Source organism: Chiroxiphia lanceolata, chromosome Z, assembly GCF_009829145.1.
Source record: "Chiroxiphia lanceolata isolate bChiLan1 chromosome Z, bChiLan1.pri, whole genome shotgun sequence".
Taxonomy (NCBI): Eukaryota; Metazoa; Chordata; class Aves; order Passeriformes; family Pipridae; genus Chiroxiphia; species Chiroxiphia lanceolata.
Window position 1 is genome coordinate 43,121,950 of NC_045671.1, and position 27,958 is coordinate 43,149,907.

The following is a 27,958-nucleotide window of genomic DNA, read 5'->3' on the forward strand; positions in this document are numbered from 1 at the left end:
CTTGAAAGTCGGGAAGAGACATCAGATTGAAAAGAGGGCAGATGCAATAGTTTTGAAAATCAAAGAAATACAAAGAGGAGAAGATGAGGGCCAATATACTTGCTGGATAAATAGAGATGACTGGTGGGATACTGGAATTACTGCCGTCCACATAAAGACTGAAAGAACAACCCGGCAAGTAAGTAACCTGCAGATTCCAGATCGAGAAGTAGAACAAGAAAACCTAGTCGTAGGCCTAATTCGTGATTTTGGGAAAGTACAGAATGTCACAAAAATCACTGCATGTCTCCCTATGCCTCATGCTGCAGGAGACCCAATTCCATGGGGAATAATTCCAGTACCAGAAATCCCTAGAATGTTTAAGAATACTACATGGAATTGCAGATTTGTAACCAAAACATGGAATGAAATGACAGATGCATGTTTATTAAGGGACAAAATAACTAAGAAACAATGTGAGCAAATGCCTGGATATTTCAGTTGGATAGAAAGTGGGAAAATCGGAAAGTTAGAAGGGAATTGTTTAGTCTCAGGTTCAGTGATCTACCCATGTTCTAAAGTACAAGTCCAAATAAAACGAGAAAAACAAGAAGAGGTATGTCAAAATATTACTAGCTCTACAACTATGGAAGAGTGGCAAACAATTTGGGGACCCAGTCTACTAGAGACTTATAGTTATATTGGAAAAGTACAGTGGTGTATTCACTGGAAAGGGAAAAAGAATCAAACTTATTCTACAGGAAATAGAGGAAATCATAATTGGAGGACAGAAACACGTACAAAGGAGAATTGGAATTGTACTCGAATATATACATGTGACACCCCAGATGACGAAATAGGATTAATACCAGTCAGGACCCTCCTGCAGTTAGGATGTGAGTGTCGAGGATACAACCATACTATTAAAGGACATGTGAAAAACATTGATTGTCACACTACTACAGTTAGAAGTCCAGGAAACCTAGTATGGGTTATGGGACATGGCCAGTGGACCACCCACATGCCTATAGATGGGCCAGTTGTACCTGTCACACTAGGGATACCTACTCTCTGTCCATTCTGGAAACAAGATAAGTTAACATCAGTAGAAACACAACCACGGAGAAAAAGAGAAATTAGTAAAAATATGGATGACTTGGGATTAGGAGATTGGCATGAACCATCAGCAGGAGTTAAATTTGGATGGGCATTAGAGTCTTTGTTTACACCAATCTCAACATACCGTAACAGAGAGATGTTGTTTAAATTAATGGGACAAACTGAAAGGTTAGCAGCAGTCACTAAGAAAGGATTTAAAGATCTAAATTTACAATTACAAGCCACCACTAGGATGACAGTACAGAATCGAATAGCTCTAGATTTAATCCTATTAAAGGAACACGGAGTCTGTGGATACCTGCATACAAAGGACGACCATTGTTGCGTGCACATCCCAAATGTCACTCAAGAAGTAGAGAAAGATATTAGTCAATTAGAACAAATTGACGAAAATGTTCATGAATTACAAAAGGAAGCAGAACACAATTGGATAGGAGAATTATTCAGCTCCCTAGGTCTTCATGTGTCAGGATGGATATCTCCTGTTATCCAGTACGGAATATTGATTGTAATAATTATTGTCATAGCCATGATTGTTTATAAGTGTCTTTTAGGAATGATTGTAAAAGAAGGTCAACATACGAGACGCATCATGAAAGCCATAACAAGAAGTAATCTCACCGCAAGATGGATCACCTCCTGTTCATCAAGAAACTGCAGCCTGAAGATTGCTACATTTGAGCATCCTTGCAGGAAAAGCCTGAAGAATGCTCAAAAGGGGGGACATGTTGCAGAATGATTCAAATTTAGTAGTAGAATGGCTAAGGCTTAGTAGGAGAGTAGGCCTAGAGAGCAGCACTCCAAAGTAGTAGGTTAGCAGCCTTGTTCGTGAGAATGGAATGTACTGAAGAGGTAGGAACAATAATCAAAAGATTTAGCCAAGCATGTATATAACGATTTGTTACCTTGGATATAGTGAGAGTCTGCTGAACAGTTTCTATGGGGTTTCTATGGAGTAAGACAACTTAAACAGATTTATGATTAAAAGTAGATGATTACCAATTGTTATCAGTATGAAATATGAGTTTGTGCTTGTAACTAAGTGTAACTGCTTACAAGTAAGAACTGCACGTAGACATGTTTCTGTAAAGGTATAAAAGCTGAACTGAAAATGAGGGTCTTCGGAATCCTGACTTTGGACGCTAGTCCTCAGGTTCCCGGGCCCTAAAATAAAGCACCCATAAACCGGCACTCTGTTGGTTTGTGTTTTCGTTACGGGCAACAGTATGACTCGACAAAAACTGTGTTTATTATTTTGCAACCAATTCTGGTGTGTGTATACATAAAAGCAGGTTGACATGTGGATGACCTGATGGCCTGATGTATGTGTACCAATAGAAAGCAACATGTGTGTGGCCTGATCTATGAAGGTATCAATAGAAAGTTATGTGTGATGTGTGAAAAGTATAAATGTTTGCAACCTGTTACAATAAAGTGATTGCAGCCTTCTTGTAATCCTGCCCCTACTTTGGAAGAAGATTCTATGTCACATTGGCCGTCCCTGACTTTAACAGTGACAAGTAAGAAATTTATAGTTGTTTACTATCTCTTCTTATCCTATGGTCAGGATGAAAGGGAAGAATATGTATAATATTTGCATTTGAAAAGATGCAAGAAATCTGCAAAGAATTGTAGTTGTTCTGTATCAGAGAAGATAGGATAAGGATCATCATCAAGCCCACACAGAGCATAACTATATTCATTAGAAGAAATATAAATATAATTCATTAAAATAAATATAATAAAAGCTGATTTTTTAAAACAGTTATGAATACTTGTTCAGTGTTCTTGGGTTCTTTTTTTAAAGTAAGTAGGTTGTTGAAAGATCTGGGGTGAGTATTTAAACAGTGAATGATTAGAAATACACAAGATTCCAAGAAATTCACTGATGAAAGTGATAACTTTGCATTAATGCTCATTAGCAGCTGAATTTTGCAGAAAGGTATATCGAGGAAACTCTTTAGGATGAAATTAATTAACATGGAAATTGCAGACACAGCTAGATTACAAAAGAGGATGAGCTAGAAACTCAGCTGGTACAAATCACTACAGCATCATTGAAATCCAAACCTAGCACAGTGGTTGCTGGAGGCCATCCAGATCCTGATTCCAAAGTGTCTTACAGAATTTGTGCTGTGCCTTTTTAACGGTGCCAGTGAAAATTATAGTGTTCTTGTAATCAAATTATTAATGATAATATAACATAATTAATGGACTGTGTGCAAACCATGGAGTTGTTTTTTTTTCCCTTTTCATTACAATTTTTGTGTTTAATTCAGATAGCAATAGAAATTTTTAAAAGGACATTGTTTCACAAAAGGTGCATTTTTATTGCTGAGTTTATAACAACTTTTGAATAGTATGAGCCTTTTGAATAGCATGAGCCTATTTCATAATAGCATGAAAAAATATCCATTTCAGAAACAGTGACATGGGATCTTGTGATCAATACAGTGAAAGCTGAAATGACATTTTCAAGTGGTGAGACCAAGCTGAGGACATGTAAATGTGTGAAATGTTTAGGCCCTTCTCTTTCTCTTTGGGTAAAAATGGATCCTTCTATTGCTCAAACAATGTTGGCTCCTCAAATTACAACTGAGCAAGTTTGAGCTGGCTCCCTGCCAAAATCTCCAATGCTCAGCAAAAGCCTGCTTCCCAGAGAGGGAAGAAAAAAACCTGAACAGCCAAAGCTATAGCAAAATATATATATATTACATATAAAACAGATATATACAGTGAGAATACTGTATACATATAACCCCAGAAACCCCAAATAGCTTCGTAAAAGGGAAGAGGGGAAGGGAGAAGGGAAAAAGGACAAAAAAAGGATGAAAAGGGGCAGAAACAAAACAGGTATGCACAATCTAAAAACCTGGTAACCAGCAAAATAAAGAACTGGCAAAATCTCACCACTTCCCTTGAGAGAAGCAGGACGGCTGGACACGGCCCAGTACTCTCCCCTCACGTGTGGCAGACAACAGCAGTCACTGCAGGCCTCAGCTCCAGATAAGCAAGATCGAGAAAGGGACCCACTGGTCTTGAACCTCGCCAGAAAGGAAGAGAGCGAGCTCTCTTATCTACGCCTTATTTATACCCCAGGTTACGTAAAGGAATAGCATGGAATACTTCCTTGGTCACTTTCCTAGTTCCTTTCTGGTTACAAGCTGGTCTCCAGGAAGGCCTAGGGTGAAAACTATCACAACAACATATCAGTATTTTAATTTCACTTCTCAAAAATCTATGAAGACAAATGTAAATACTCTTTACTTTCCAAATAGGGGAGACATCTACATTTTGTGCAGAGAGAAAAGACAATCTTTTGTGTGTGTTTGTTTTTATTTTAAAGGGCAAAATCCCTGCCATTTTGGTAAGAAAACAATTAAGTTGAGATCATAGAAGACATATTGTTTAAACTGGTTTTCTCTTTAAATATTTTCTAAAAGACTAAAATAAATTATGTTCAGATCTAAGCATAGATTAAAAAAGGTCATTAGTTTGCAAGCAATTGTCCAAACTTTGCGGCAGAATCACATTCTTACACTGTGATACAACTAAAGAGAGTGATGGAAGTCTTCTAGCCTTATGCAGTTTTTAGAGCACGTCCCTTCTCCACTCAGTCAGTTCAGTCAGGAAGAGGCTTATTCTGCTTTGTCCAAGGGAAACTGATAACCACATTTTGTGTCAATCAGTCCCTTTTGAAAAGAAGCACAACTGGATGATTTACAAACAAGTCACTGTGTCTGAATGGAGCCTGAACAGTGAAGAACAGTTACCACAACAGATAAAGTTCTCATTGTAGAAATAATTGCTCCTATTTCTGTGCTGGCAGCTGTACTGGTATCTAACTGTCAGAAACTTTTGGTAGACTTCTAAAAAGTATCATTAGGGATAATTTTCTTCCTCTCTTTTTTTTCTTTTCTTTTTTTTTTTTTTTCATTTCAGTTTCGTTTTCCTTTTTTTCATTCCTTCTCCATTCCCATTTTTGCTTCTTCCAAATATGTCTTGAACCATATATTCCTGCGCTATGAGGAAGAGTGAAGCAGTCAGGTCTTTCCTCCCTGGAGAACCCAAGACTTGAGAGGAACCTTACCACATTACTCTGGTACATATAAGGGAGCTACAAAGAGAGTGGAGGATCTCTACTCACAAAGAGACACATGGAGAAAACAAGGAGGAACACAAACAAGTAACCCTGGAGGGGTTTCATGTCAACACAAGAAAGATATTTTTTACAGTAAGAACAAGTATTTGCTAGAACAACTTTCCCAGGGATGTGGTAGAGTCCCCATTGCTGGAGGTTTTCAAGATGCATTGGACAGGGTTCTGGATAATCTGAAAAGGCTTCTTGCCTTTCCACCAAAAAATTGGACCACATGATCTTCTGAGGTCCCTTCCACCCTGGGCTGTTCTAAGGCCATATCAAGTAGAGAGTCATATCACTCAGTTTTTCCAGGCTGTTTTCCAGTTCCATCAGTCCCTTGCCCTGCTCAGCACAGAACTGTATTAACACTGTGTAGATGCAACAAAGTGGAGAGATGGGAACAACTACCTGTACCTGAATGTAGAAAAAGCCTCTAGAACCTCCTCTTTTGTTAAACCTGGGGATGCAACCACCACCTCAGCAGTGCTCATCTTTCAGCATTGACCTGTCCTTCAGCCTACAGTGAATCATTTTGAGATTTCAGGGAAATCTCCCCTGGACTCCATGTGCTGCTTTATGACTTAGATGCTCTTCCACAGGTTTTTGGTGTCTGTTGGTCAAGCTGCACTGGATGTGAATTGATATAGCTATGGTCAGATTTACTGTCAATTCCCCAAACATGAGCACTGGGGAATTCCTGATATTTAATAGTTCAGAAGAAGTTTTGATGATATTTGTTGTTGGACATTGGCATATGTGGTTCTACTTTTGTCTCCATATTCCTGCAGAAGGTCATGTCACTGCCTAAAGCCTCTGGATTTCAGAGCAGTAAAAGTGTGGGTTGTTCATATCCTCCTCGTGATGACCAAACACAACTTCTCAGCATTTCTGCAGCTGCTGACACAGAGATTCAAGACAAAACCCTCTGTTGTCATTGGAATACAAAAGAGGAAGTTTCTCCCTATTGGAAAGTCTTCTCTGTTTACCCTGAAGGGCTCTTCTTCCTTTCTCAGCAGCAACAGCAAGAGTTACAGAAGGATAAAGGAATTTGATTGGCTGCTTTGTCCGTCATTTTAATAACAGTTGTAAACAAGAGCTCTGCATGTTAATAATGTCTTTGCAATGGTAAGTCCTTGCTGAGGATGAAGAACTGTGTCACTTGTGTTTACTTAACATCAAATTAATGGCGTGGTGGGTTTTAATCTGCAGATGTGACCTCTGTGATTGTTCACCTCTCAGGGAGGTTTGTACTCACAAGGACAGTATCATTCTTGTCAGCAGACCACAGTTTGTCCACATGTGAAAAAAAATCCAGGCAAAACTGCTCTTAAATTAACATCTTCCTTTTGGTCTCAGACCAAAGATTTAACTGTAATGGCCAGTATGAACAAATTTGCTGCCCCTTTACCTGGCAAGACAGGTGTAAAACACTACCACATCCAGAGAGTAAGGCACTAATTCCAGTTCCACTGAGGAAATGTCTTTCAACTTTGGAAATGAAGAAGGACTTGCAGAAGCATGTAAAGGAATTTCTGTGTAAGTTCTGTCAGTCTAAATCAGTGTGATGCTTGGAAGATTTTACAGGTTTGCACCTATGTTGGTGTTAGAAAAGTACATAAGGTTCAGTGTAGAACTGAACAGTTTGCACAGCGGACCTGAGGCTGACAGTTAAGGGAGCATAAATGAAACAGCCCTTCCAATCCAAAAGGCTGATGAGAAATGTTGGTATTTCTGCTTTCCTCCATTGTTTACAGCATATTTTATGAGATTTTGGAATTGCAGCTCAAAATTATGGCCAAATTAAGCCATGCAAAGAGTGATTGTGCATATGTAATAGTGGAGGTTAATGTCAGTGTAGCTGCTTCTGATAACACAGATAACACTTCAGATAATACTCTTTGAAGATAGTTCTTAAGATAAATGTTTTCCTTTTCATTCTTAACTGCAAAGTCTCCTCTAGCAAAAAGATCATTTACGTTGTCTTTTCACAATAACAGAAAACTCCCCCTCTAATCAGCCTGAATTGTAAAATTCTCATCTGTATTCAAGAATTTCATTTAGTCTTTCCCATAAACAAGGGATTTCTATGGAACAGGGTTGATAAAGGACAAACTGCAACTGGAAAGAGTGGAACTTATTAAGCGTTACCATTATTCATCTCATTATTTAAACAACCCACACTATCAAGCCTGAAGCTAATATGGCTCCTTGTTAAATATTTCTGATGATTACATATCCTTGTGCAAAGAGGGAATTGGGACTTAATGCTAGTATTTATGCATATAGCATTGTGTATGAACATTGCATATTCAAAAGGTAAAACAAATATAACCCACTACCTGTACAGCGTATGGAAGACTGCAATAACACAAATAGACTTCTCTCATCAGGCTCACAGGCAGGTTAAACAATACTGTGTTCGCAAACAGTCTGTTCTGACATCTCTTGTGTTACTGAACCAGGAAAAGTTACCTATAGACACAGTAGGACCCTGAAGTCTCTCCAAATACAAACCTGTCTCCAGGTGACACAAGTGACTACAGCAACCTTCAGTAATGTAGTGGTGAATCCATGGCTGCTGTGTTTGATTTGTCATCAGGTAAGTGGGTTTGTAATTAATAGACTCACAGAATGGTTTGGGTTGAAAGGGACCTTAAAGATCATTCTGTTCCAAGACCTCTGCCATGGGCAGGGACACCTTCTGCTAGACTAGGTGTATCAGAGCCCTATCCAGCCTTCAGCAGACAACAAAGGACAATTTTTCATTTGTTTTACATGAGTCAGATTTCCATGCTCATATTCACAGATGGCTCCAGTCTCACACAGAAGATTGCTGGGTTTATCACTCTTATCTCCACAACACACCAGAGGTCCTATTTTGGATTGCTCTCATTGCTTCCAGGACTCTGGGGACCAGTTACCGCTTTTCCTCCCTCAGCTTGCTCTGCCAGGATCAGTACTTTTCCTACCACTTTCTTCATGTCTCTCTGAGACAACTGGAAGAGATAATGGACTGCAGATGCAGCTTCTGACATGCTGATAACACTGCACTGTGTATTTTATTCTCCTGTCACTAAGCTGTCAGGCTGCCTACACAGAATTGCCTCCTGCTTAGAAAGGAGCTGGTGTAAGCAGTAAGAAATGGTGCTGGCTGTAAGGGGGAACATTCCAAAGAGCTGGACAACACATTTTGTGGAGGGCAACCAGTTCCCCTTTCTCAGTAGCATAGGGTGTTATCCTAGTTAGAACAGCTGGGACCAGTTCATCACTGTGTGGGTGTAACCCAAACTGTGTATTCTACACCCTCCATGTCATTGCCCAGAAACTGTTAACAACAGACCATTTGCAGCAGCTGCCCAGAGCACTCCTGGCCCCACAGGCTATAAACTGGGTGTTAAGAGGCCTGTGAGATAGGAGGATGTTCCTGTCCTCACACCCATTGTGGAACTCCCTGCCCTGAGGGAGGTACTGGGATTCCTGCCTGAACCTGAGGGTATATAATCTTGGGGTCTTGGGACTTATGGTACCATTCACTGGATCCAGAGGAGGACCAGAATCTTGACCAGACTGTGACCACCACTTTCAGCCAGACTGTGATCACCACCCTCAACCAGATTGTGACAGCACTGTTGACCGGACTGTGACCAGCGCTCTCACCAAGAGGTTTTCCCTCTCCTTTTACTCTGGACTCAGGGAGACCATGTGGGACTCAGCACGGGGGCCAACAAACACCACTGTTCATGCCCCAGGGTGCTGGGTTATACATCTGGGTTTTGTGGGTTAAACCAATTGTTTGTCCATATAATTATATTTATGGTATTATTTCCATTAAATTGTAACTCTGACTTACAGTCTCTTTGGAGTTGGGTTCATTTCTCCTGCTGGTTTACCTTTAAACCAGCACAGGTGTGAAGGTCCTATTTAAGGACACTCACTGTGAAAGGACAGCCTGGTCATCTCCAGTACCCAGGACACTTTTCAACACTGGCTTTTGGGTTGGGATTATCCCTCACTCCAGAGAAGCAGGTCACCACTAGAACTCATATATCCACTCCTTCTGGCTTGATTATCATGTCTTACCACAGTGAGTTGTAAAGACAACAATATATAGAGCCTCAATCTGCAATAAAAGGGGATTTTGTTCCTGACTTTTCCCTTGGAGATGCATGCAGAAAGTACATCTGGACGTGTGGGCTGCTAGTCAACTTCTGTTACGAATTTAAATTTTGATCCTAATTTCCAAAGCAAATAATGGAGCAAATCCAACTCCACCAGAATCCAAATTTCACTGTATACATTACAAGTCTTATTTCCCTCTATTCAAATCATGCAGAAAAGAAATTTTGCAGCAAAACTGGAGGCACAGTGACCTCTGGGATCATCCATGAGTAGAACAATATTGCAGAGGAAGACAGGTACATTGAGAGTTTACTGATCCTTAGGAAGCATTGCATAACCTTCCTATCTGGTGGTATTGCCCTCTCCTGAAGCCCTTACTCACCTCAGACACAGTTTGGTCAGGAAGGGACTTTTTCAGACAGTTTATGGATATGGGGGACAGGAGGAGGAAAGAAGCATTTCCAAACACTGTCTCATGAAGTCAGTGTTCTTCTTGTTTATGGCGACAAGCAGTAGTACATAATCTTTTATTTAGAGTTGAAAAGGGAGGTGCTAAAGGGCAAAAATTCTCAGTTATAAGGACATCTTCCATTTACAGAGCAAGGTGAATGAAGGGAGAAAGTGTAATCTGTCTTTCATGGAAAGTCCTTAATTTTTATCAAATTATTTTTGCTGAAGAGGTACCCAGTGGTGATTTAGGGCATCTAATCAGGCTCACAAGAGTATCCTCACATCTGTTCTGCCACGTTTTCTCTGTTTTTTTCATTGTGAATTTTTAGATGTGGAATTACAGAATAATTGGAAGGACTACAGAGAACTTTAAACCAGTGCTTATTGTATTTTGGCCATTTTTTTTTAATAACAAGAAAACAAAGACTTTAATCAGAAACTATTATTTCTGTTAAAATCCTGCTTAATAGAAAAACATCTGAACAGAGTTAAATGCAACTTGCTGTGCCTTGTCCTCAGTACTCTTAAGAAAAACCACTGACACCCTTGAGCCATTCAGAGAAAAGACATGTGAAAAGCAATATCATTCCTGGTCTTACTTGAAGAACTATGACATAAATAAGAGCATTTCCAAAGACTGCAGTGAGGTTTGTGAGGGGTCTGACTAAGTTATGAAGTGTCCTCGTTAATTCTACCTATACATTATAACACCAGATTCTTTTCGTGAGTGTACTTGGATGGGCAATGTAATAATAAGCTGCTGCTGACCTCTGGTAATATCAAGGTTACTGGAGATCAAGGGAGTCCTTGAAAAAAATTAAGAATTTCTTGGCTTGCAACAAGGGGAGAAGGGTTTGAGACCTACATATGACCTTAACCTACCACAACTTGACATGTCCCAAAGTTGTTGCTGCGAACAGTTTTCACACTTCAGACTGAAAATACAATGCATTACACACAGTTTCTGTTTTTTAACTATCTGTTAAAAACTTCTTTGTTTTCTGGGTGTACAAAGTTTCCACACTCCTGTGCTTCTCAGCTGTCAAGACTCCAAAGATTTGTGTCTGGATATTAAGAAACTTCTTTTATTTCTTCCAAAAGAGAAAGAGGAAGGGTTTATTTTTCTTTATAATGCCTTCCTTCCCTCATGTCTTCTCTCCTTGAGATGGTCTCCCAGGGAATCTTTTGAGTATTTGATTTGCTTTTCAACTCAACCCCCCCAGATTTATTCATAGGTAGAGATGGTTCTTGCACAAGTCAGCTCACGTCCAGGTCCAGCAGGGTAATGACTTTGTGGTGCTGCACATCAGCACAGGCACAAGCGCTCTCTGGTCTCTGCATGACCCCAACAAGAGCAGGAGCCTGGGTGGCAGGAAACATGTTCAGATGCTGAGTGGAACAGAGTGTAGAACCTGACCAGCCCTGAGAGCTTAGACTGGAAAAAGGGATCAGTGACAACAAGAAGTTCTAAATCTCAAAAGTTTCTCGACAAGATTGACAAGAGGCATGTCTTTGCTAAAGAGTTGGCTTACATACAAATCTGTTGTTTTTGCTGACCCACCAGTTTAACACAAGCCAGCATCAAGCCTGTACAAACTTAATCACTTGCAGTACATATGTACTTGTCTGTAAACGCAGCTGTAGCACATATATTCAGATGGGAGCACGTGTTCTTCTGAACTTCCTTCCAGAGATGACTTTTTTTCTGCTTCTAGCATGGAAGGAGCACCTAAAAGTATTCCAGGTTGTGGACAAAGACATCAGTGCCCTCTCTATTTATTGTTGAATTCGTTAATGTGTTAAGGATTTTCTTTGTCTTTTCTAGGACTTTTTTTTCTTATTGCCAGAAACATTTTGGTCTGCATATGAAATATTCAGTCCCTTAAATTCTTCTGTTTGGAGACACCATGGACACTTGTTTTACTGTGCAGGGTGTGTGAGGAAGGGGCTTATGTGAGTAGGGGGTGATCATAGCCTGTGTCCTGAAAATATATCCACTAAACCAAGAAGATACTGATGTCTTCTGATACTACTTATCGTAGCATCACCATCCATGTGAGTTCCTTTGTGGAACTTCTCAAAAAAGGGCTTCTGTCATTTTAGTGGTGTAACAGTTCATTTGGATACATGTCCAGAATAAAGACAAGTGCCAGAAATATTCAAACACACAAAATATCTTTTATTACAGTGAGAATAATAATAATAGTAATAAACTTAGCAAGAGGAATCAAAAACTAAAAAAAAGGATACAAAATAACTACCTTATTGGGTGACATTAAAACAAATACTACGAACAGCTTTTAATACAGTATTAACTAGTGAAAAGGGGAAGGGTTAAAGGGATACCAAAAAAGGGATCTTAACACAATATTATGGATAACTATTAACACAATATTGGTTAGTAAAAAGGGAAATTAAAGGGAAATATTATGAACAACTTATTTATGTAACAATATTCAATAACAAAAAGGGGAATTAAAGGAACACTAAAAGGATATTAAAAAGAAAAGTTTGTTCTCTCAGTTGCTTCCTATCAATAAACTGTGCTTACCCACACAGACAGGCCAGGGCTGTCAGGATCTGCAGCAGCTGGTTGGTACCCATGCTTAGCGGGCGTCCCCGCGGAGCAACACAGTCTCGGTAGTAGGATGAGTATCGCTCAACTCAGCAGCCCCGACACCCCATTTCTATCAGTTCCACATTACACTATGTAGGGCCAGTACGCAGTATAAGGTGATGCCTAAGTGGCAGCCAAACCCCGCCTAATCATTACCTAATGGCAACAGTCTGTGTATACCCTACTTGTAGGGCAAGGGTCGAGCGACCCCTGCCCACATAATCTTCCTCCCATCATCATCTTTCTCACCCCTATGTATGACCTCTACCATTGTGTTTCAAGGGTAGATTTATCTATCTTGCAGTATGTAGCAAAACTAAGGAAGAACTCAGCTCTGATAATAGGGGATATCAAGCTGACTTGCTAAAAAGCACAATGGACCTTACAATTAGCCTGTGCCATGAAGTTACATTGTACCATACTCTAGCTGGTTTAACATCCTAATATGATTCCTTTCTCACGCCTCTATGCTCCATTGATCATCCAATTCAAAAGTACCCCCCCTACAAGTGGTTACAAGAACTTGTTAATTCCCAGTTATCCCCCATCCTTCTGGATTTTAGAACATTTCAACATTTCTATCAACTGATCTTCATTCATCCACATGTTGCAGCAGTTACACTGGTACTGTTACTCCACCACTGTTCCAGTTGGTTTGCCAACACACTGCCAAACAGAGCAGAGCTAGCTCAGAGTCCCTGTTTGTTTCTGTCAGGGATTAAGTTCAGTTGGAACTCCCTGAGCCATCTGTGAGGGACTTCCAGTCTGACAGAGTATGGATTTACCTTGCTGGGATTGCTCCTGGTTTGTTCTACATTGAGTGGAGTCAATTCTCTTAGTGGGCCCTTGCAGTGGGTTATCACTGAACGTGACTCCACTGTCTATCCAAAATCTATGGTTTCATTTCCCAGCTTTACTGGAACAGGGGGATCTGCTGTGCATGTCTTGATATTTTCCCCCAATCTGCTGCCAAAATCTTCAAAATTCTGCTAATTGCTTCAAAAAACACAAATCAACATTTATTCCAGTTTAAAAATTAAATTTATTGCACATTTCTACACCCACACTACTGATACAAAAACATACAAAAATAAATTTCAGTTAAAAAAATAAAATTTAATACAAATTGCTACACCTGTGCTGATTTATAAATACACAGATATCAATTTAAGTTTAAAAAAATTTATTAGATTGCTACAACTATGTTATGTAAAAATATACAAATATTAACTGCAGTTAAAAAAGTTAATTTATTGCAGAGTACTACAACTGTACAGGCTATAAACTAATACAAAAATATCAATATACCTATCCAAATAACACCATACCTATAAGTAAATAAATATAATTATAAAACTATACAACTCTGTACCTACGGAAACATAACTACATACACATAACCATAACAATATAGATATAAATATAATTACATATTAAATATACTATATAAATACATATATAAATATATACATAGTGAACCTATGTATAAATATACAAATATCAATATACCAATTTAAATATCCATAGGCCTATAACTACATCAATATAACTAGACAGCTATACAACTCTATACATATTTAAATATAATGAAAATACAACAATATACATAAATATAGCAATATACGTACATAAATATAACTAGATACATATACTAATATATGCATCTAAAAATCCATATACCTATAACTAGAATAATATAACTATATAGCTATACAACTGCACACATATGTAATTATAACTAAATACAGATAGAAATATAACACACATATATAAATACAACTAGATACATACATAAATACAACTAGGTACATATATAACTAGATAAATATATAAATATATCTATACAAATATTCAATCTACATATGTAAATATCTATACACCTATAACTACCTAGGTATAACTATAACTATACACATCTCTAAATATAAGTATATACAGAGGGATCCCAGCCGCCCCATCTTCACAGGCTCTTCCTTGGTCTCTCCCTCCCATGCAGAGCAGCCCTCCTGGAGAGGTACAGATGGACATCTGGGAAGCAAAGGGGATATTGAGTCAACATTGGTCCTCGTGTACATTTCCCTTGGCAGCAATTGTACTTCTATCAGGGACTACAAAATCTTAGATCCTAACAGGGAGGGTTAGAAAGAAAAAATCCCATGTTCTGAGGATTTTCAACAACAAATAACTTGTCTATTTAGCTCTCACCTATTCATTCAATCCTTGTGGAATACCGTCTAGCTTTCAGGAGACTTCCTGCCAGGTCTTCCTCCCCTCTGCACAAAACTCACAGGATACTCCCGCCAGCTGTCCCTGCACAGGACCGACCCATCGTGTCCCACGGACTCCCAGAGAGCTCCTTAAGCCTCCCCAGAGCTGGGCAGGGAGCAGGGACATCCCTGGGCAGGGCTGGGCCAGCTCGAAAGCGAGGAGCGAGGGTGTTCCCAGCTCAGCCCAGCCGAGACTGTCCTGCTGCAGCCCACGGGCAGAGCGGGACACACGGGAACAGCTCCCGGGCTGTGCCAGCAGATCTGCCTTCCCCAAGGACAATCCTGTCTGGCCCTGGGTGAGCTGAGCCGAGCTGAGCTGCCCCAGCAAGGGCAGGGAGCCCTCCTGACTCGGGGCAGTGCCCATTTCCAACCCCAAACTACCCTCACACCCATCCCATCTCACCGGCCCCAGTGGCCTCACCAAGGGTCTCAGGCAGCAGCAGCAGGTCCCTGTTCAAGATGTGGCTGGTGGTCGTCAGCTTCTCTCTCTTGGCCCTCATCACTCTCTTGCTGCTCACAAGGAGTTCAGGGCAGTCCTGGCAAAAGTGGAGAGTCTGGAACCGGTGCTGTGGCCCAGCAGGCTTGGACAGGCTTGGACCCCATTGTGCTCCCTGTCAGTCCCCCACTATCCCCTCGGCCCCACCATGCCCTCGGCAAACCCAGAGCCCCTCCAGTCTCCTCAGTCCCTTCAGAGTCTCATTTCCCTCAGTTTCCCAGCCCACTTAGCCCCAACACCTGCCTCAGCCTGTGCCTCTTGCCAGTTCCTTCAGTCCCACGCTTCCCCACAGCTCCTTCAGGTCCCTCCATTCCTGCCATTCTGCTCAGGTTCCTCAGACCCTTTAGTCCCCACGGTCCCCTACAGCTCCCCCAGCCCCCTCAGCCCTCTGTCCCCTCAGTGCCACCATCACCTCAGCATCACCGTCCCTTCAGCATCACCGTCTCCTCCATCCCTCCAGCCCCCTCAGCCTCACCATTCTCCAGCAGCTCCTTGGGGAGTGGTGCCTGGTGCCACCAGAAGCTCCCCCCAGTCCCATGGGGGCTCCCCCGGCCCGGCCACCAGCCCAGAGGCGGCACAGGGAGCGGAGACAGAGGCGGCACAGCGGGAAGAGTGAGGGATGGAAAAGGCAGCAGAGTGAGACAAGAGGTGAGAAAGCAGCCTATACCTCTACAAATATCAATATACATACCTAAACATCCATCTACATCTAACTATGTAACTAAATACACCTATAAATATAACTAGATATAAAATTGTATGTAGTTTGTATATATATAAATAAATATAATATATAAAATATAACTATATAAAGATGCAAAGATACGTATATATAAATATAAATATGTACATCTATAAATAAAATAAATATAAATAATAATATATATAATATTTTAAAATAAATTAAAAATATTAAATAATTCTAATAATATAAAATATTGTAATAATATAGTACTAACTATAAAACATATTAATAACAACGATATATAATTATATTATTATATGATAATATAATAAAATTACCTAATTATATCATTATTAAAATATTGATATTAGCAATAATTACAATACTAATAATATTAAATGTTATATTAAAATAATAATAGATATTAATATATTATTTCATCTCTATACATCTATAAATATAAATATGCAACTATATCTAGAAATGTAACTCTACTCATCTTTAAATACAACTATATACAGAGGGATTCCAGCTGCCCTGTTTCACAGGCTCTCCCTCAGTCTCTTCCTCCCACGCAGAGCAGCTCTCCTGGCGAGGTACAGCTCATGGACCTCTGGGAAGCAAAGGGAACAGAGTCACTGTGGGGCCTTGTGTACATTTTCCTCAGCAGCACATCGAGCAGTTGAACTCCCTGTACTCAGGGACTGTAAAAGGTGGCCTCAAAGGCAGGCTCTCACTTGGGAATTTGAGGCCTGCTGTTTAAAGAATAGGAATTCTTCCAAGTTTTCAATACTTTAAAGTTTTGAAGTACCCAATAAAGTCCCAGCACTCACCCTGCAAATGGCACAAGAGCTTTAAACAGAGACAGTCACATCTCACAAAGACAACTCCAGCCTTGCTCTTTCTCTGTGCCGCCAAAGGCCTCAGTCCTTACTTACATGGCTGAAACTCATGGGCAATGTGAGCTGAGTTATTAACCAGCATCGTTATCCGGGATCTAGAAACCGCCCTCTGAAGTGAGCAACAGTTCCTCCAACTCTCCCATCGGCTCTTGGATGAACAGCTGGGAGGGAAAAGGCCTCCCTACAAGGCCAGCAGCCTGCACCACCTTTGCCCTAGAATAGATCTAAAGTGCTCTCTTTCTCCTCTTGCGTCTTGCTGATTTGGGGACATTCAGGTTTTTTCCTTTAGTTACTGGATTTGTGAATTGCTTGGCCTCGGATGTTCTGCCTCTTGTTTTTCTCATGTGTCTCAGCATAGGTATCAGCAGATTGGTATAAAATGTAGGTAGTGATTTGAGACAAAAAGCCTGGACTTCTACGCTGACATCACCAGTTTGCTGGGTTTTCTCCCTGTTGCTTTAATAGTCACCTCATTACTCAGCACTGCCTCTGTAGCACATCTGGGTTGGTGGCACAACTCCCAGAACGTCAGGTTTTGTTCACTCATCTAATTCACACCCTTTTGCACAGAAGCAGCCCAGGTCTGAGCACATCTAGAGAAGTGTGTTGGTGAGTACTCTGTGAGGTTGTACGAGCACAATATTTTCACTGAAGGCACAAGGAAGCACTAACACTGCAGACAATAACTCAACTGTTCTGATCTCCCTTCCTGTAATAGTCAGCCTTAGAGCAGCTGTCTCGGTCATCTCTAAAAGAACGTAGACTCTCTTCTTACCAGGCTCATTTGGCTCCAGGGAACTGTTCCCGCTGCTCGCATTGCCAGGCAAAGCTTTCTCTGCTGCAGCCTTGTTCCCAGGCTCCCCTCCTGAAGACTCAGAGGGAACACTAATATTCCCCTTAAAAGAAAAACAAATGGTAATAAACCCAAGGATCACTCGATATTTTCTTGGAATCACTTTAGGGACACAGTAAAAACTGTTCTACGCTCCAGAAGGATGTGTAACACGAAGTGAACACTGCTCAGATGGTTTACAGGACAAGTGCTCTAAACTCAGAATTAAGGTTGCCAAAGTGAAAGCTCTTGTCCTATTAAGCAAAACATGAAATCAGAAAACCAGAATACACTAAGTGAGGCTGTGTGTCCTCACAGTCAGAACTTTGCCCTCACTTATCACAGGAGCTGCAAGAAACCAGTCAACAGAAATCCAGGTGCCCTCCTTGCTACCCACACGTGTGTCAGGTTGCTCAAACCACTGCACAGGGCTGTGTGGTGCAAAACTACACATGAGCCACACATTTCTGGCTGGGAATCCCCCCTCCCCCGCCCATCCTCCTTCTAAGACAATAAATTACAAGGTGTTGCTTGCTTTTTGGAGCCTTCTGCTGCTGCCCAACACGTACTTTGCAGCCAGCCATTTACTGAACTGGTGTATTTCCACGATCATGTGACAAAAATCTGCAGGGTAAAAAGCCCCCCAAAACCAGACAACCAACTCATGTTCCTGCTCCGCTGAGGAAGTAAAGACCCAAGGTTAAGCACCTGGAAATTACCTTTAGACACAAAGATATTCTCACTATGACCAGTTCTAGGATATTCATCTCTTCTGCCACAGCCTATCCATCAGAATCCTAGAGATGAATGACTGCTTAGAGCCTGCAACATTTCCTTCTATTAAGCAATCAAACGCTTTTGAAAACTGGTATGTGTGATGTTACAGTAGACAAAAGGGCATCACACTTGGAAGAAGATACTGGTCACGCCAAAAAATCACACTCCCCACCTTGACTCTGCCCTTACTCAATGTTAAATATACAAAAGGCAACAGGTCCGTACATTAATAGAAATAGAGACATTCTCTGGCAAAGTTGTGTAACAATAAGCAAAAAGGCCTGTGCCAATACAGGAACTGAACACTCCAGAGAAGTCTGGGAAGAGCAAGAGTTAGAGAAAGGGGATTCCTAATCAAAAGAGGCAACTTGTCCAACAAAGAGTCTAATAGTCCATGAATTGCTCTTCAACACAGAATAAGCCTTTGACCACTTCAATAAGTCCTTGACCATTTCACATCCAGGACCAACACTGTCCTTCACACCAATTACACAAGTCATGGGGCCTCAAAACCCAAATGCCTGCCCCCCATCAACTCCATGGCTCACACACTTAATCCCTCCTTGCTAACAAGGAAGTCTGGGCCCCAGAGGCCTTAAAAATGGAGATTTACTTCTCAAACACAGTTCAAAAGCTGTCAAAGCTGACAATATTTAACGTGCAGGTGACACTCAATACACTGAGAGGGCTCTAAGGAAAGAGTCCTGCCAGCTCCGTGTGTGCTGGTGCAAGGACGTGCTCTTCCCTGCACTGCACTGAGCACAACAGTCCCATCGAGGCTGGAGCTTTGCAGGGACCTTAGATTAGAATACATATCCCTTTCTAGAAAGAGGGATACCCAAGAGGAAGATGACTAAGCTATGGAACATGGAGAGCAGTAGTGGCAAGTTTGCTCCAGTTGAGGATTTCCAAGCCAGAAACTTTACTGGAGACCTCAAAACACAAAGAGGACAATAAACTGCTGCAGCTCCAGCACATGTACACCACAGCACTCGGAGCCACGGGCAGCAGCACCAGGTGCAGTCCAGCTCTTGGCTTTCTTTGGGGTTCAAAAGAAAAAGAGCTAGAGCCCACATCTGGTGCTGCAACAGAGGGACCTCTCACATGCCCCTCACTGCGCGTGAGACTTTGCCTTCAGTGGCAATGCTCAAAATACTCTTCTCTTATTTAGGATCCAAGACATCATGTTATAACCGACAAAGCTTCCACTTCATCACTGTGAATGCAACTGCAGGAGGTATTTTTCCCAAGAAAATGAGTGGCCAACACAAGCTAACCCACCTCATGCTCATGAATGTGGGATACTTTTTCAGTCCCTCTTCTTCTTTCAATCTTACTTTACCAGTGAAACTCTTTGCTGTCCATTAGAAGCTGAATTAAAGAAGCCTTTACTTCTCAGGCGGGCAACTACATCAAAAACATGTCAGTCCACCCCCAGCATTGCTATTGAATGGAGTTACCTGAAGAAAGGGAAACATTTCAGGCAGGTTTGACGCAAGCACCTCCTCGAGAATCTGAAACACAACTTCCAGACGTATTCCTGCCCACTCGTCTGCAGCAGAGGGATTACAGGCCCAGCTGGAGGTCGTTGATGCTGCAGAACCAGCACTGCCAGTCAGAGAATCGGGGGCTGAACTCCCCAGTGTGGCTGCAAGAATCCAAACACGGTCATCAGGCTTCCAGAATTTGGGTTTGGTTTGCAGAGCTCTATTGCTCCCTTTGATCAAACTTTTCAGGAATCACACAGTAAAATCAATTCCAGAAATGTATTTGTGCTCTCCGGGTCATCTGAAGACCAATTACCGATTTATTAATCTTAAAAAAAAGTATTCTAGTTGATGTGTATATTGAAATTATACATAAATTATATATATTATATAAAATCATAAAATATGAATTGTAAAGTCTATACACACACATAAAAGCTTCATAATTGCAGACTTCTGTATCTTCCCATCAGCTTTTTGATTTGGCTGTTTTAGTTTCTCATCACAACATACCACTGAAAGTGGATTCACCTAAGATGAGATTACATCTTCAGACGCACACACCAAAACTGAACGGTGATTTTATTCTAAAAAGCAGCGTTGTGGAACAGTGTTCTCCAGGTACGACTGTTTGGGTGACACACCGAGGTCATCTAAAAGTAATGCCATTATTTGCAGGACAGATAATCTTAAAAATCTGCACTATCCTATCATTGTCCGAGTTTTGCTTAATTAAAAGAAAGATGAAAGTCAACCTAACACCGACTAGTTGTGGGCAAATGCTTTTCTCCTTGCCCTTTCACCTCAACAGAGAGGCTGTGTGCAAAACCCCCAGAGGATGCTCTAAATCTGGAGGAAGGATAGGAAAACCAGACAGTGAATCTTTTTGCTTTCAAGATCTCTCTTCCTTTTAGGCCTTGCGCTTTCTATCTGATTCTCACTTGAGATAAACAGGTGACAGAGCATTGTAGAAAGATACTTAAACCTATCACTTTTTAGTATATTTTGAAAAGCAAGTGCAGAAGCTGTTTCCATACCTGCAGGATTGTAGGCTAGTGAGTTCTGCTCTGAAGCTGTGCAGCTGCTGTGCTCTGGAAGGGCCACGGCAGCGGTTTGAGGCCCTTGGTGAAGCAGTGGAAGGAAGAACACAGGCTGCACTGTGGATGTGACCGGGACCTCTCTTGAAAACCTGAGAAGTCCTGGAGTGACAACCACTTTACTGCGAGGTGCTGGAGAAGCCTCACGGCCTTGAACACCTTGAGTTGTCCTGGAAGGGACTGGAGGCACATCTAAACCTCTGGCTGGTAAAGTAAAGAGGTTCTGGCCCAAACTCACTGTGTAGGAATAATGGAAGAAGAAAGGAAGAAAGGAGATAGAGAGTCAATATTGGTCCTCCTGTACTCCTCCCTTGGCAGCAATTGTACTTCTACCAGGCAATATAAAATCTCAGATACTCCCAAGCAGGGTTAGAAAGAAAAAATCCCATGTTCTGGGGATTTTCAACAACAAATAACTTGTCTATTTAGCTCTCAACTACTCATTCAATAACACATGGAAGGACAACTCTAAACCCGGGCAGATGGAGCTCGTTCAGCCCTGTAAGGCCATCCATCTAAGAGAAGGTCACTCTTAACAAACCTACGTCCTGAGGACCTCGCTGCCACTGTCCAAGCTCGCTTGGCCCTAGCAGATGAACCTTAAGATTAAAGGGTGGGCTCAGTTCAGCACACACCGTGTCTCACCTAAAAAATCCATTGCGCAGGCTCGAAGGCCTTACCCGCATTTGCAAAGCCCTGTATCACCAGTACGCTTGTAACAAATGTGGGTAGAGACCTTTCCCAAATCTCCCAAATCTTCGTTCGCGAAGACTGGCCATGATGATGACTCATTCAATCCTCGTGGAATACCGTCTAGCTTTGGCAGGAGACTTCCTCCCCTCTGCACAAAACTCACAGGATACTCCCGCCAGCTGTCCCTGCACAGGACCGACCCATCGTGTCCCACGGACTCCCAGAGAGCTCCTTAAGCCTCCCCAGAGCTGGGCAGGGAGCAGGGACATCCCCGGGCAGGGCTGGGCCAGCTCGAAAGCGAGGAGTGAGGGTGTTCCCAGCGCAGCCCAGCCGAGACTGTCCTGCTGCAGCCCACGGGCAGAGCGGGACACACGGGAACAGCTCCCGGGCTGTGCCAGCAGATCTGCCTTCCCCAAGGACAACCCTGTCTGGCCCCGGGTGAGCCGAGCTGAGCTGAGCTGAGCCGCCCCAGCAAGGGCAGGGAGCCCTCCTGACTCGGGGCAGTGCCCATTTCCATTTCCACCCCCTCGCCCCCGCGTGTCCCAGCCGTCTCACCGGCCCCGGGCGGCAGCAGCCGGTCCCTGTGGAGCGGCTGGAAGCGGCTGGGCTGCCGGCTGCGCACCTCCAGCCCGGCCGCCAGCCGCTCCCTGTTGGCCCTGGTCAGGCGCTTGATGTGCACCAGGAGCTCGGGGCGGTCGCGCCGAAAGTAGGGGCTGCAGAAGCGGAGCAGAGGCCCGGCAGAGCCCGGCAGGGCCGCGGCACCGCCCCCCGCCAGCACCGGCGTCTTGTGGAAGCCGTACAGGTTGAGCTGGCGCACGAAGCTGCCGAAGTTGGTGGCTTTGAAGGCGCCCGGGGCCGCCGCCGCCGCATCGCCGCCCGCGCCGCCCGCGTTTAGCAGCTCCCGCTCGAATAGCGCCCGGTCGACGAGCAGCCCCTGGGCGCGGGGGTCCCAGCGCACGGAGCGGACGCGTGGGCTGTTCACCAGCTGCCACAGCTTGGCGGGGAAGGTGCTGGGGCTGACGCCGGCGGGCAGCGGCAGCTCCTCCATCGCGCCGGTCGCCGACGGACGGACTGTCGCGACACGCGGCGCCGCGAGGACACAACGCCCGGAGCGCAACGGCCGCGGCTGCGGCGGCGCCGCGCGGCCCGAGGGGGGCGCTGGAGAGCCCGCGGGGCAGAGCCCGGAGCGCGCCCGGGAGGGGCCGTGAGGGGAGCGGGGACGCGAATGGGGGGGAGCGGGAACCGGAGTGGCGGGCAGAGCTCGGCGGCAGCTCGTGAAACTGGAATCACAGCGAGTTGATAGAAACCAAGTGTAGAATGGAGCTGGTTGGTTCCACCATGAGCCGAAAGAGCTCTTGTACTTGCTGGTCTCCTGGCACAGGTCGGGTCTTCAGGGCTAAATGCAAACCCCTGTGGAAATGCCAGAGAGCAGCTGTCCAAGGGCTGAGCAAGCCTGGCATAGCTATCAGGAATCCGTGTCTTCTTTTGCAATGGAGTGTGGGGTGTGAGCTTTTCGCTAACTTTTCCTAAACAGCAGAGGCCCATGGTACCTTCAGTTTTGATTTGACCTGTCAATCACAGTTTGCCTGGCAAACAAAGTGGGGCTTAAACATAATTGTGCACACTGTAAAACACCAGCCGGCACAGCGGGTTTGTTAATTGCGGACCTTTAGTTGGGGCCTGTCCCCAAAGCTGACACCATATTCAGATGAGCTTGCAGGCCATCAAACAGACTGGAGGATCTGGAGAACCTGAGAGATGTTTATGCCGTGATGTATCCAAGGGATGGGCATTTACCACGTTGCTTCTTACAGCGACAAAGGGGTTGCAAGGAGCTGGGTAAGGTGTTTGAAGAGCCTGCTTTCACTCCATCTCAGGATTCTGTGGACTGAATTTATAGCTGGCTTGAATTAATTACGTTTTAGAGAGTTCAGCAACTTTGTGGGTGATATTATGTAATTTTTTGCTCTTACTGACTGCTTCAAGCTTCTCTTGGTCAGAATTTAACTCATAAAGTGACTGGATTGTAAAATAACAGGTTCCCTAGCAGAGAAGTACATATTAAACCATGGATGTGTCAAAATAAGAATAAAACTCAATTAATTAAATCCCATTTAGAAAACTGTAGAAATGTGTCACATAAAATATTTCTATATAGTAACTCGTCACTTGGCTGGCAGCTCAGTTTCAAGTTTTTTTCAAATGTTGTGACTGATGGAGAATGAAAAATACTCTTCAAGACCAGTGCTTTTCAAGTAGGTTCAATTTCTCGTTTTCCTTTTAAATTTTCACATTTTCATGTAAGGAATAGGAAACAAGAGGTGTGTCTAGCCATTAAGTAACGCAACTCCTGGACTGAAAACATTTTGTCATCTATTGATTTGCTTTGAACTCACTTAACAGACTTCCTTAATAAGCACACAGATGTTGCTGGGCATTGGCTTTCGGAGTGGGAATCTTAAAGGTAAACCAGGATATTTTGTCTCAGCAGAACGTATTTTTGTCAAAAGTAAACCAAAGAAGAGAAAAAAACTTGTCTTGTAGCGATATTGTTGAGCAGACTACTGTCTGTAAAATGCATGGGACAGTCTATAAATCCAGAAGCTCAAAGGAAACCTCTATTGTAATGAAACAGAAAACAAAATTAATTTTGTTGTTTCCACTTTGATTCACCTTGCTGCCAAATGTTCTGCCCCTCTTGGTGTTTTCCAAACTTCTTGCCCCTACTTTCCTGTTTTTATTAGACGGGAAGGCATTGTTGGGAAAGGCTTCAGATTTCTGGAGATATGAATCTGCATTCAGGACTAAAGCTTAAGTTGCTGCCAAATATGTGACTGCAAATCATCGTGTGCTTTAAGACTCTCCACAGTAAAAAAGTGAGCAAAATTACTGACGATTCAAATGTAAGAAAAACAAACCTTAAGAAACAAGAACTGCCAAATCTTCCATTGCAGAAAACCACTGATTTTTTTTCTTTCTGTAAATGTTTTTTGTAGATGTTTTCATCCTTCCATGGCTAAGCAAGGATCTGCTCCTGAAATGAGGAGAAAAAGGAAATGGAGACCCAGTGGGAGCAGGGACAGGTGGCCTGGCACCTAAGGCTTCCGTCTACTTGCTATTACCACTGGTTAAACAGAAGAAAGAGAACACAAAGCTAAAATAATTAAATCCAATACCTGTTGACTGAAGTAAAATGTATTAATCTGGAGCTATGTATTAATAAATGTATTAAGCTGGGAGCTTTAAGCAACAGATCCTGCACCAGCACATAGTCCACCACAGCAGCTTCTGCTGGAGGCCACATGCCAGGCTAGTGGCCTTCCCTCATGCCTGATTTAGACAACAATGTGGAGCAAGATGTTACTAGCAATATTCGGAGTGTGTCTGGAGGAACACAGACAGACTGATCTGGGAGAAGTCTGAAAAGACAGTGTCTGCTCCTTTGGCTTCTTCCCCTTCCTCTCAAGGATGCAGTATTTCATGTACTTCTGGAAACAACTTCTCGGTTATAAAGCATTAAAGCCTAGTTTATCTGAACCATCTTAGAAACAGGTACTTCCAGCTTTCAAGCTCAATGAAGAAATTGAGGCTTGATATGTGAGAAGATGAGAAGAAAAGAGCAGCCTGTTCTCATAAAACACGCCTTCCCCTTGCCCACAGAAGAAAGGCTGCATGAAGGCAAAAGGCTGAAGACTCGGGTGCAGGAGCCAAACGTTCAATCCTACACCTCTGCCACCTGGGCAAGGCAGTCTCATCCCTTTCTCTGAGCTATGAGTTATTCTAACATATGTGGGCCTGACCTTCACGGCTTCCTTGGAGCTAAAGATGTAGCAGGGATGGTGGGACAGCCCAGCCCAGGTGGTGATGGATCCTGGGCTCTCGAGAGTCATGAGCAGGGTGCCACCAGCCCTTCTACCCTAGTCTGAAGGGACGGCAACTCCAGCTCCTTCTTGCAGGTGTGGGGCCAGGCTCCATCGCTTATGCTTTTGAGGAGCATCAATGCACTGTCTTTCAGAAGCATGGAGACTTGGCAAGTGGAGAGGGACTTGGCACTGTGCGTGAGTGCCAGTGGCACTGGATGAGACTGGAGCAAAATGCCCCTTTCTGCTTCTCCCTGAGGCAGGGACATGATCCACAGGAGTGAGACTCACACCCAGGGTTGGCCACTGATCACCCAAGTCCTCCAAATCCTGGCATAGCCCAAGGAAAGGCAGTGAGAGGAGAAGGTGTCATCCAGCTGCAGGCAGTCCATGCTGATTGTTCCCACCACTCTGCCCCTCACAGGAAATCTTGGCAAGGGGTCAGGAGCAGGGATAAGACGCAAGGCCATGGATGCATGATACAGGTGGCCAAGGGAGAGAGCAACACAGAAATGTAGAAGTTGAAAACAGAAAACAGTCTTTCCCTTTTTCTCCTGATACTGAGTGCTGGCAGGGAAAGACATCCCATTGTGACATCACCTGCTGGTGGAAGGTGATGTCACTGAGCAGCAGATTGTGACACCACTGGGGGATGCATTGTGACATATCATCCCTCACTGCTTATATTTTTCTGTAGGCAGAGCCTTGGCCAGTCTGGCTCCAGCCTGAAGTCCATCCAGGCAGGACTGTGAGGTCTGGAGGATTGAGCCAGGCTTCTCTGGTGCTGAGTGGATCTCAGTGCAGACTCGAAGCAATCTCTCCTGTTTTCCTGGCCCTGGCTAGTTTGGCAGCTGGGCACTGTGGGTGCTTGCAGCAGTGAAGGTTGGCTGTGTGGGACAACATCCCCTGGGGTGGTCAGGGGTGAGTGACAGGGCTCAGGGAGCTGAGAGTGTGTTGTTCTTAAGGGACCTGAACATTTCTTCCTCCCATTCCTGGGATACCAGTGACCATGGTGTCTCCCTCCTGTGGTGTGTGACACCAGGGGGGGCAAGCGGCTCCTGATCCTCAGCTCTCCCCAGTGTGCTGCAGGGCACAAAAATGGCTTCGGAGACAAATGGCAACTGCTCAATCTGCCAGGACACTCAGAAGGACGTGGCTTCTGCTCTGCCCTGTCACCACCGTTTTTGCCGGGGCTGCATCCTGCGGTGGACACACATAAATCCCGTGTGCCCACTCTGCAGAAGAATGATAGAGACTGTGCGGTTTTCTGATGACTCCATGGAGATTGTCATCACAGCCCCTGAGGAGCTGCCAGATGCCATCCGCCAGGCAGGGACAGCTCCTGATGGCCCTCAAGGAAACAGCCCCCATTCCCCTGTGGCATCCCATCCATCTTCTTCACAGTGGACACCACCCCAAGCTGTCGGTGGTGTCCTGCCTGACCGCTGGGCAGAACTTTTCCGTCGACAACAGCAGCTCCTGGACCCGCTGCGGCCCTGGCTGCACCGGAGGCTGGAGACCATCTATGGGGACCAGTGGTGGCTGGCAAGGAATGCACAGAGCAGCATCCTGCATGCCCTCTGTGTCTTTGGTCCAGATGTGGAGATCATGGTCCAGAGGCTGCAGGACATCCTGGAGGAACACACAGTGCCACTGGTCCAGGACACCATCAACATCATTGTGGGCCAGTGCAGTGAAGAGGCCAGGAGGCTTCTGCGCTCCCACGCTGCTGGGGATGAGGACAACAGCCCAGCAGCCAGCACCAACTCCAGCAACTCCAGCTCCAGCTCCTCCATCATTAGTTCCAGCAACTCCAGCTCCAGCTGCAGCAACTCACGAGAGGGGACTCCCACCAGCAGCCCTGCAGACTCTTTGCAGGAGGAAGAAGCTGGCACAGTGGAGGCCTTCCCACCCAGGCATCACAATCTGCCACACCCTGTGCCTGTCCCTGCAGAGCAGGACCAGCTCCAGGAGGAGCCAGGGCAGGCAATGACAGTGGCAGGTCCCTCTGCCCAGGGCAGCAGCTGCAGCCCCTCCACTCCCAGCCAGGGCAGGGACCACTCACCTCGGGGGCCCCGGCGCCCCCCAAAGAGGAGGGCCCTCAGCTCCCAAGACTTTCCCCAGCCCAGCAAGAGGTCGCCCCGCCGGCAGCAATAACAGGGTTCTCGAAACTCTTTATTCAAGGAAAAACAAAGAATTTTTTATTTCCTTCATGCAATCTCTAGGTGCTGTTTTCTGCCCCTTTCTAATGCCCTTCCCTTTCCCCTTATGCCCCAGTATGGGTGCCACCCACATGTGGTAGCACGGGCAGAATTTACCACCGAGACCTTTAGAAAGTCCTGGGTCTATGTGACCAGTCTGCTGCAAACATCCCTCATGACTGTTGTTCATGCATCGATCCAGAGGCAATTACTTTTGGCAGTCTGAGTTGGAGTTC

General features: G+C 44.0%; 2 protein-coding genes and 2 long non-coding RNA genes across 4 annotated transcripts; 1 reads left to right on the forward strand and 3 right to left on the reverse strand.

Annotated features, from left to right (window-relative positions):
- The first annotated feature begins 9,696 nt into the window (after nt 1–9,696).
- On the forward strand, nt 9,697–27,734 carry LOC116780406. Its single transcript, XM_032675376.1, has 2 exons — nt 9,697–9,707; nt 26,246–27,734. Exon 2 carries the CDS (start codon nt 26,620–26,622, stop codon nt 27,676–27,678), a length of 1,059 nt encoding a protein of 352 aa, XP_032531267.1. The 5' UTR covers nt 9,697–9,707; nt 26,246–26,619; the 3' UTR covers nt 27,679–27,734.
- On the reverse strand, nt 13,660–15,307 carry LOC116780407. The gene is made up of 2 exons (XR_004354458.1): nt 15,114–15,307; nt 13,660–14,453 (listed from the first exon to the last, which is right to left on the reverse strand). It is a non-coding gene; the product is annotated as an uncharacterized LOC116780407 (long non-coding RNA).
- On the reverse strand, nt 16,280–22,778 carry LOC116780405 (heat shock factor protein 5-like). Its single transcript, XM_032675375.1, has 5 exons — nt 22,217–22,778; nt 20,909–21,205; nt 19,845–20,032; nt 17,551–17,671; nt 16,280–16,486 (listed from the first exon to the last, which is right to left on the reverse strand). Exons 1-5 carry the CDS (start codon nt 22,707–22,709, stop codon nt 16,416–16,418), a joined length of 1,170 nt encoding a protein of 389 aa, XP_032531266.1. The 5' UTR covers nt 22,710–22,778; the 3' UTR covers nt 16,280–16,415.
- On the reverse strand, nt 24,518–26,439 carry LOC116780411. Its single transcript, XR_004354462.1, has 3 exons — nt 25,813–26,439; nt 25,462–25,665; nt 24,518–24,695 (listed from the first exon to the last, which is right to left on the reverse strand). It is a non-coding gene; the product is annotated as an uncharacterized LOC116780411 (long non-coding RNA).
- Nucleotides 27,735–27,958: the final 224 nt, after the last annotated feature.

Excerpts from the sequence above, each read along its gene's own strand:
- LOC116780405 (XM_032675375.1), bottom strand. The coding sequence starts at position 22,709 with ATGGAGGAGCTGCCGCTGCCCGCCGGCGTCAGCCCCAGCACCTTCCCC. Across the intron at positions 21,206-22,216 it reads GCTGCTGCCGCCCGGGGCCG|TGAGTTTGGGCCAGAACCTC; the intron begins GTGAGACGGCTG and ends ATTCCTACACAG. Across the intron at positions 16,487-17,550 it reads CCTGGAGCCAAATGAGCCTG|AGGTCCATGAGCTGTACCTC; the intron begins GTAAGAAGAGAG and ends TTTGCTTCCCAG.
- LOC116780406 (XM_032675376.1), top strand. The coding sequence starts at position 26,620 with ATGGCTTCGGAGACAAATGGCAACTGCTCAATCTGCCAGGACACTCAG.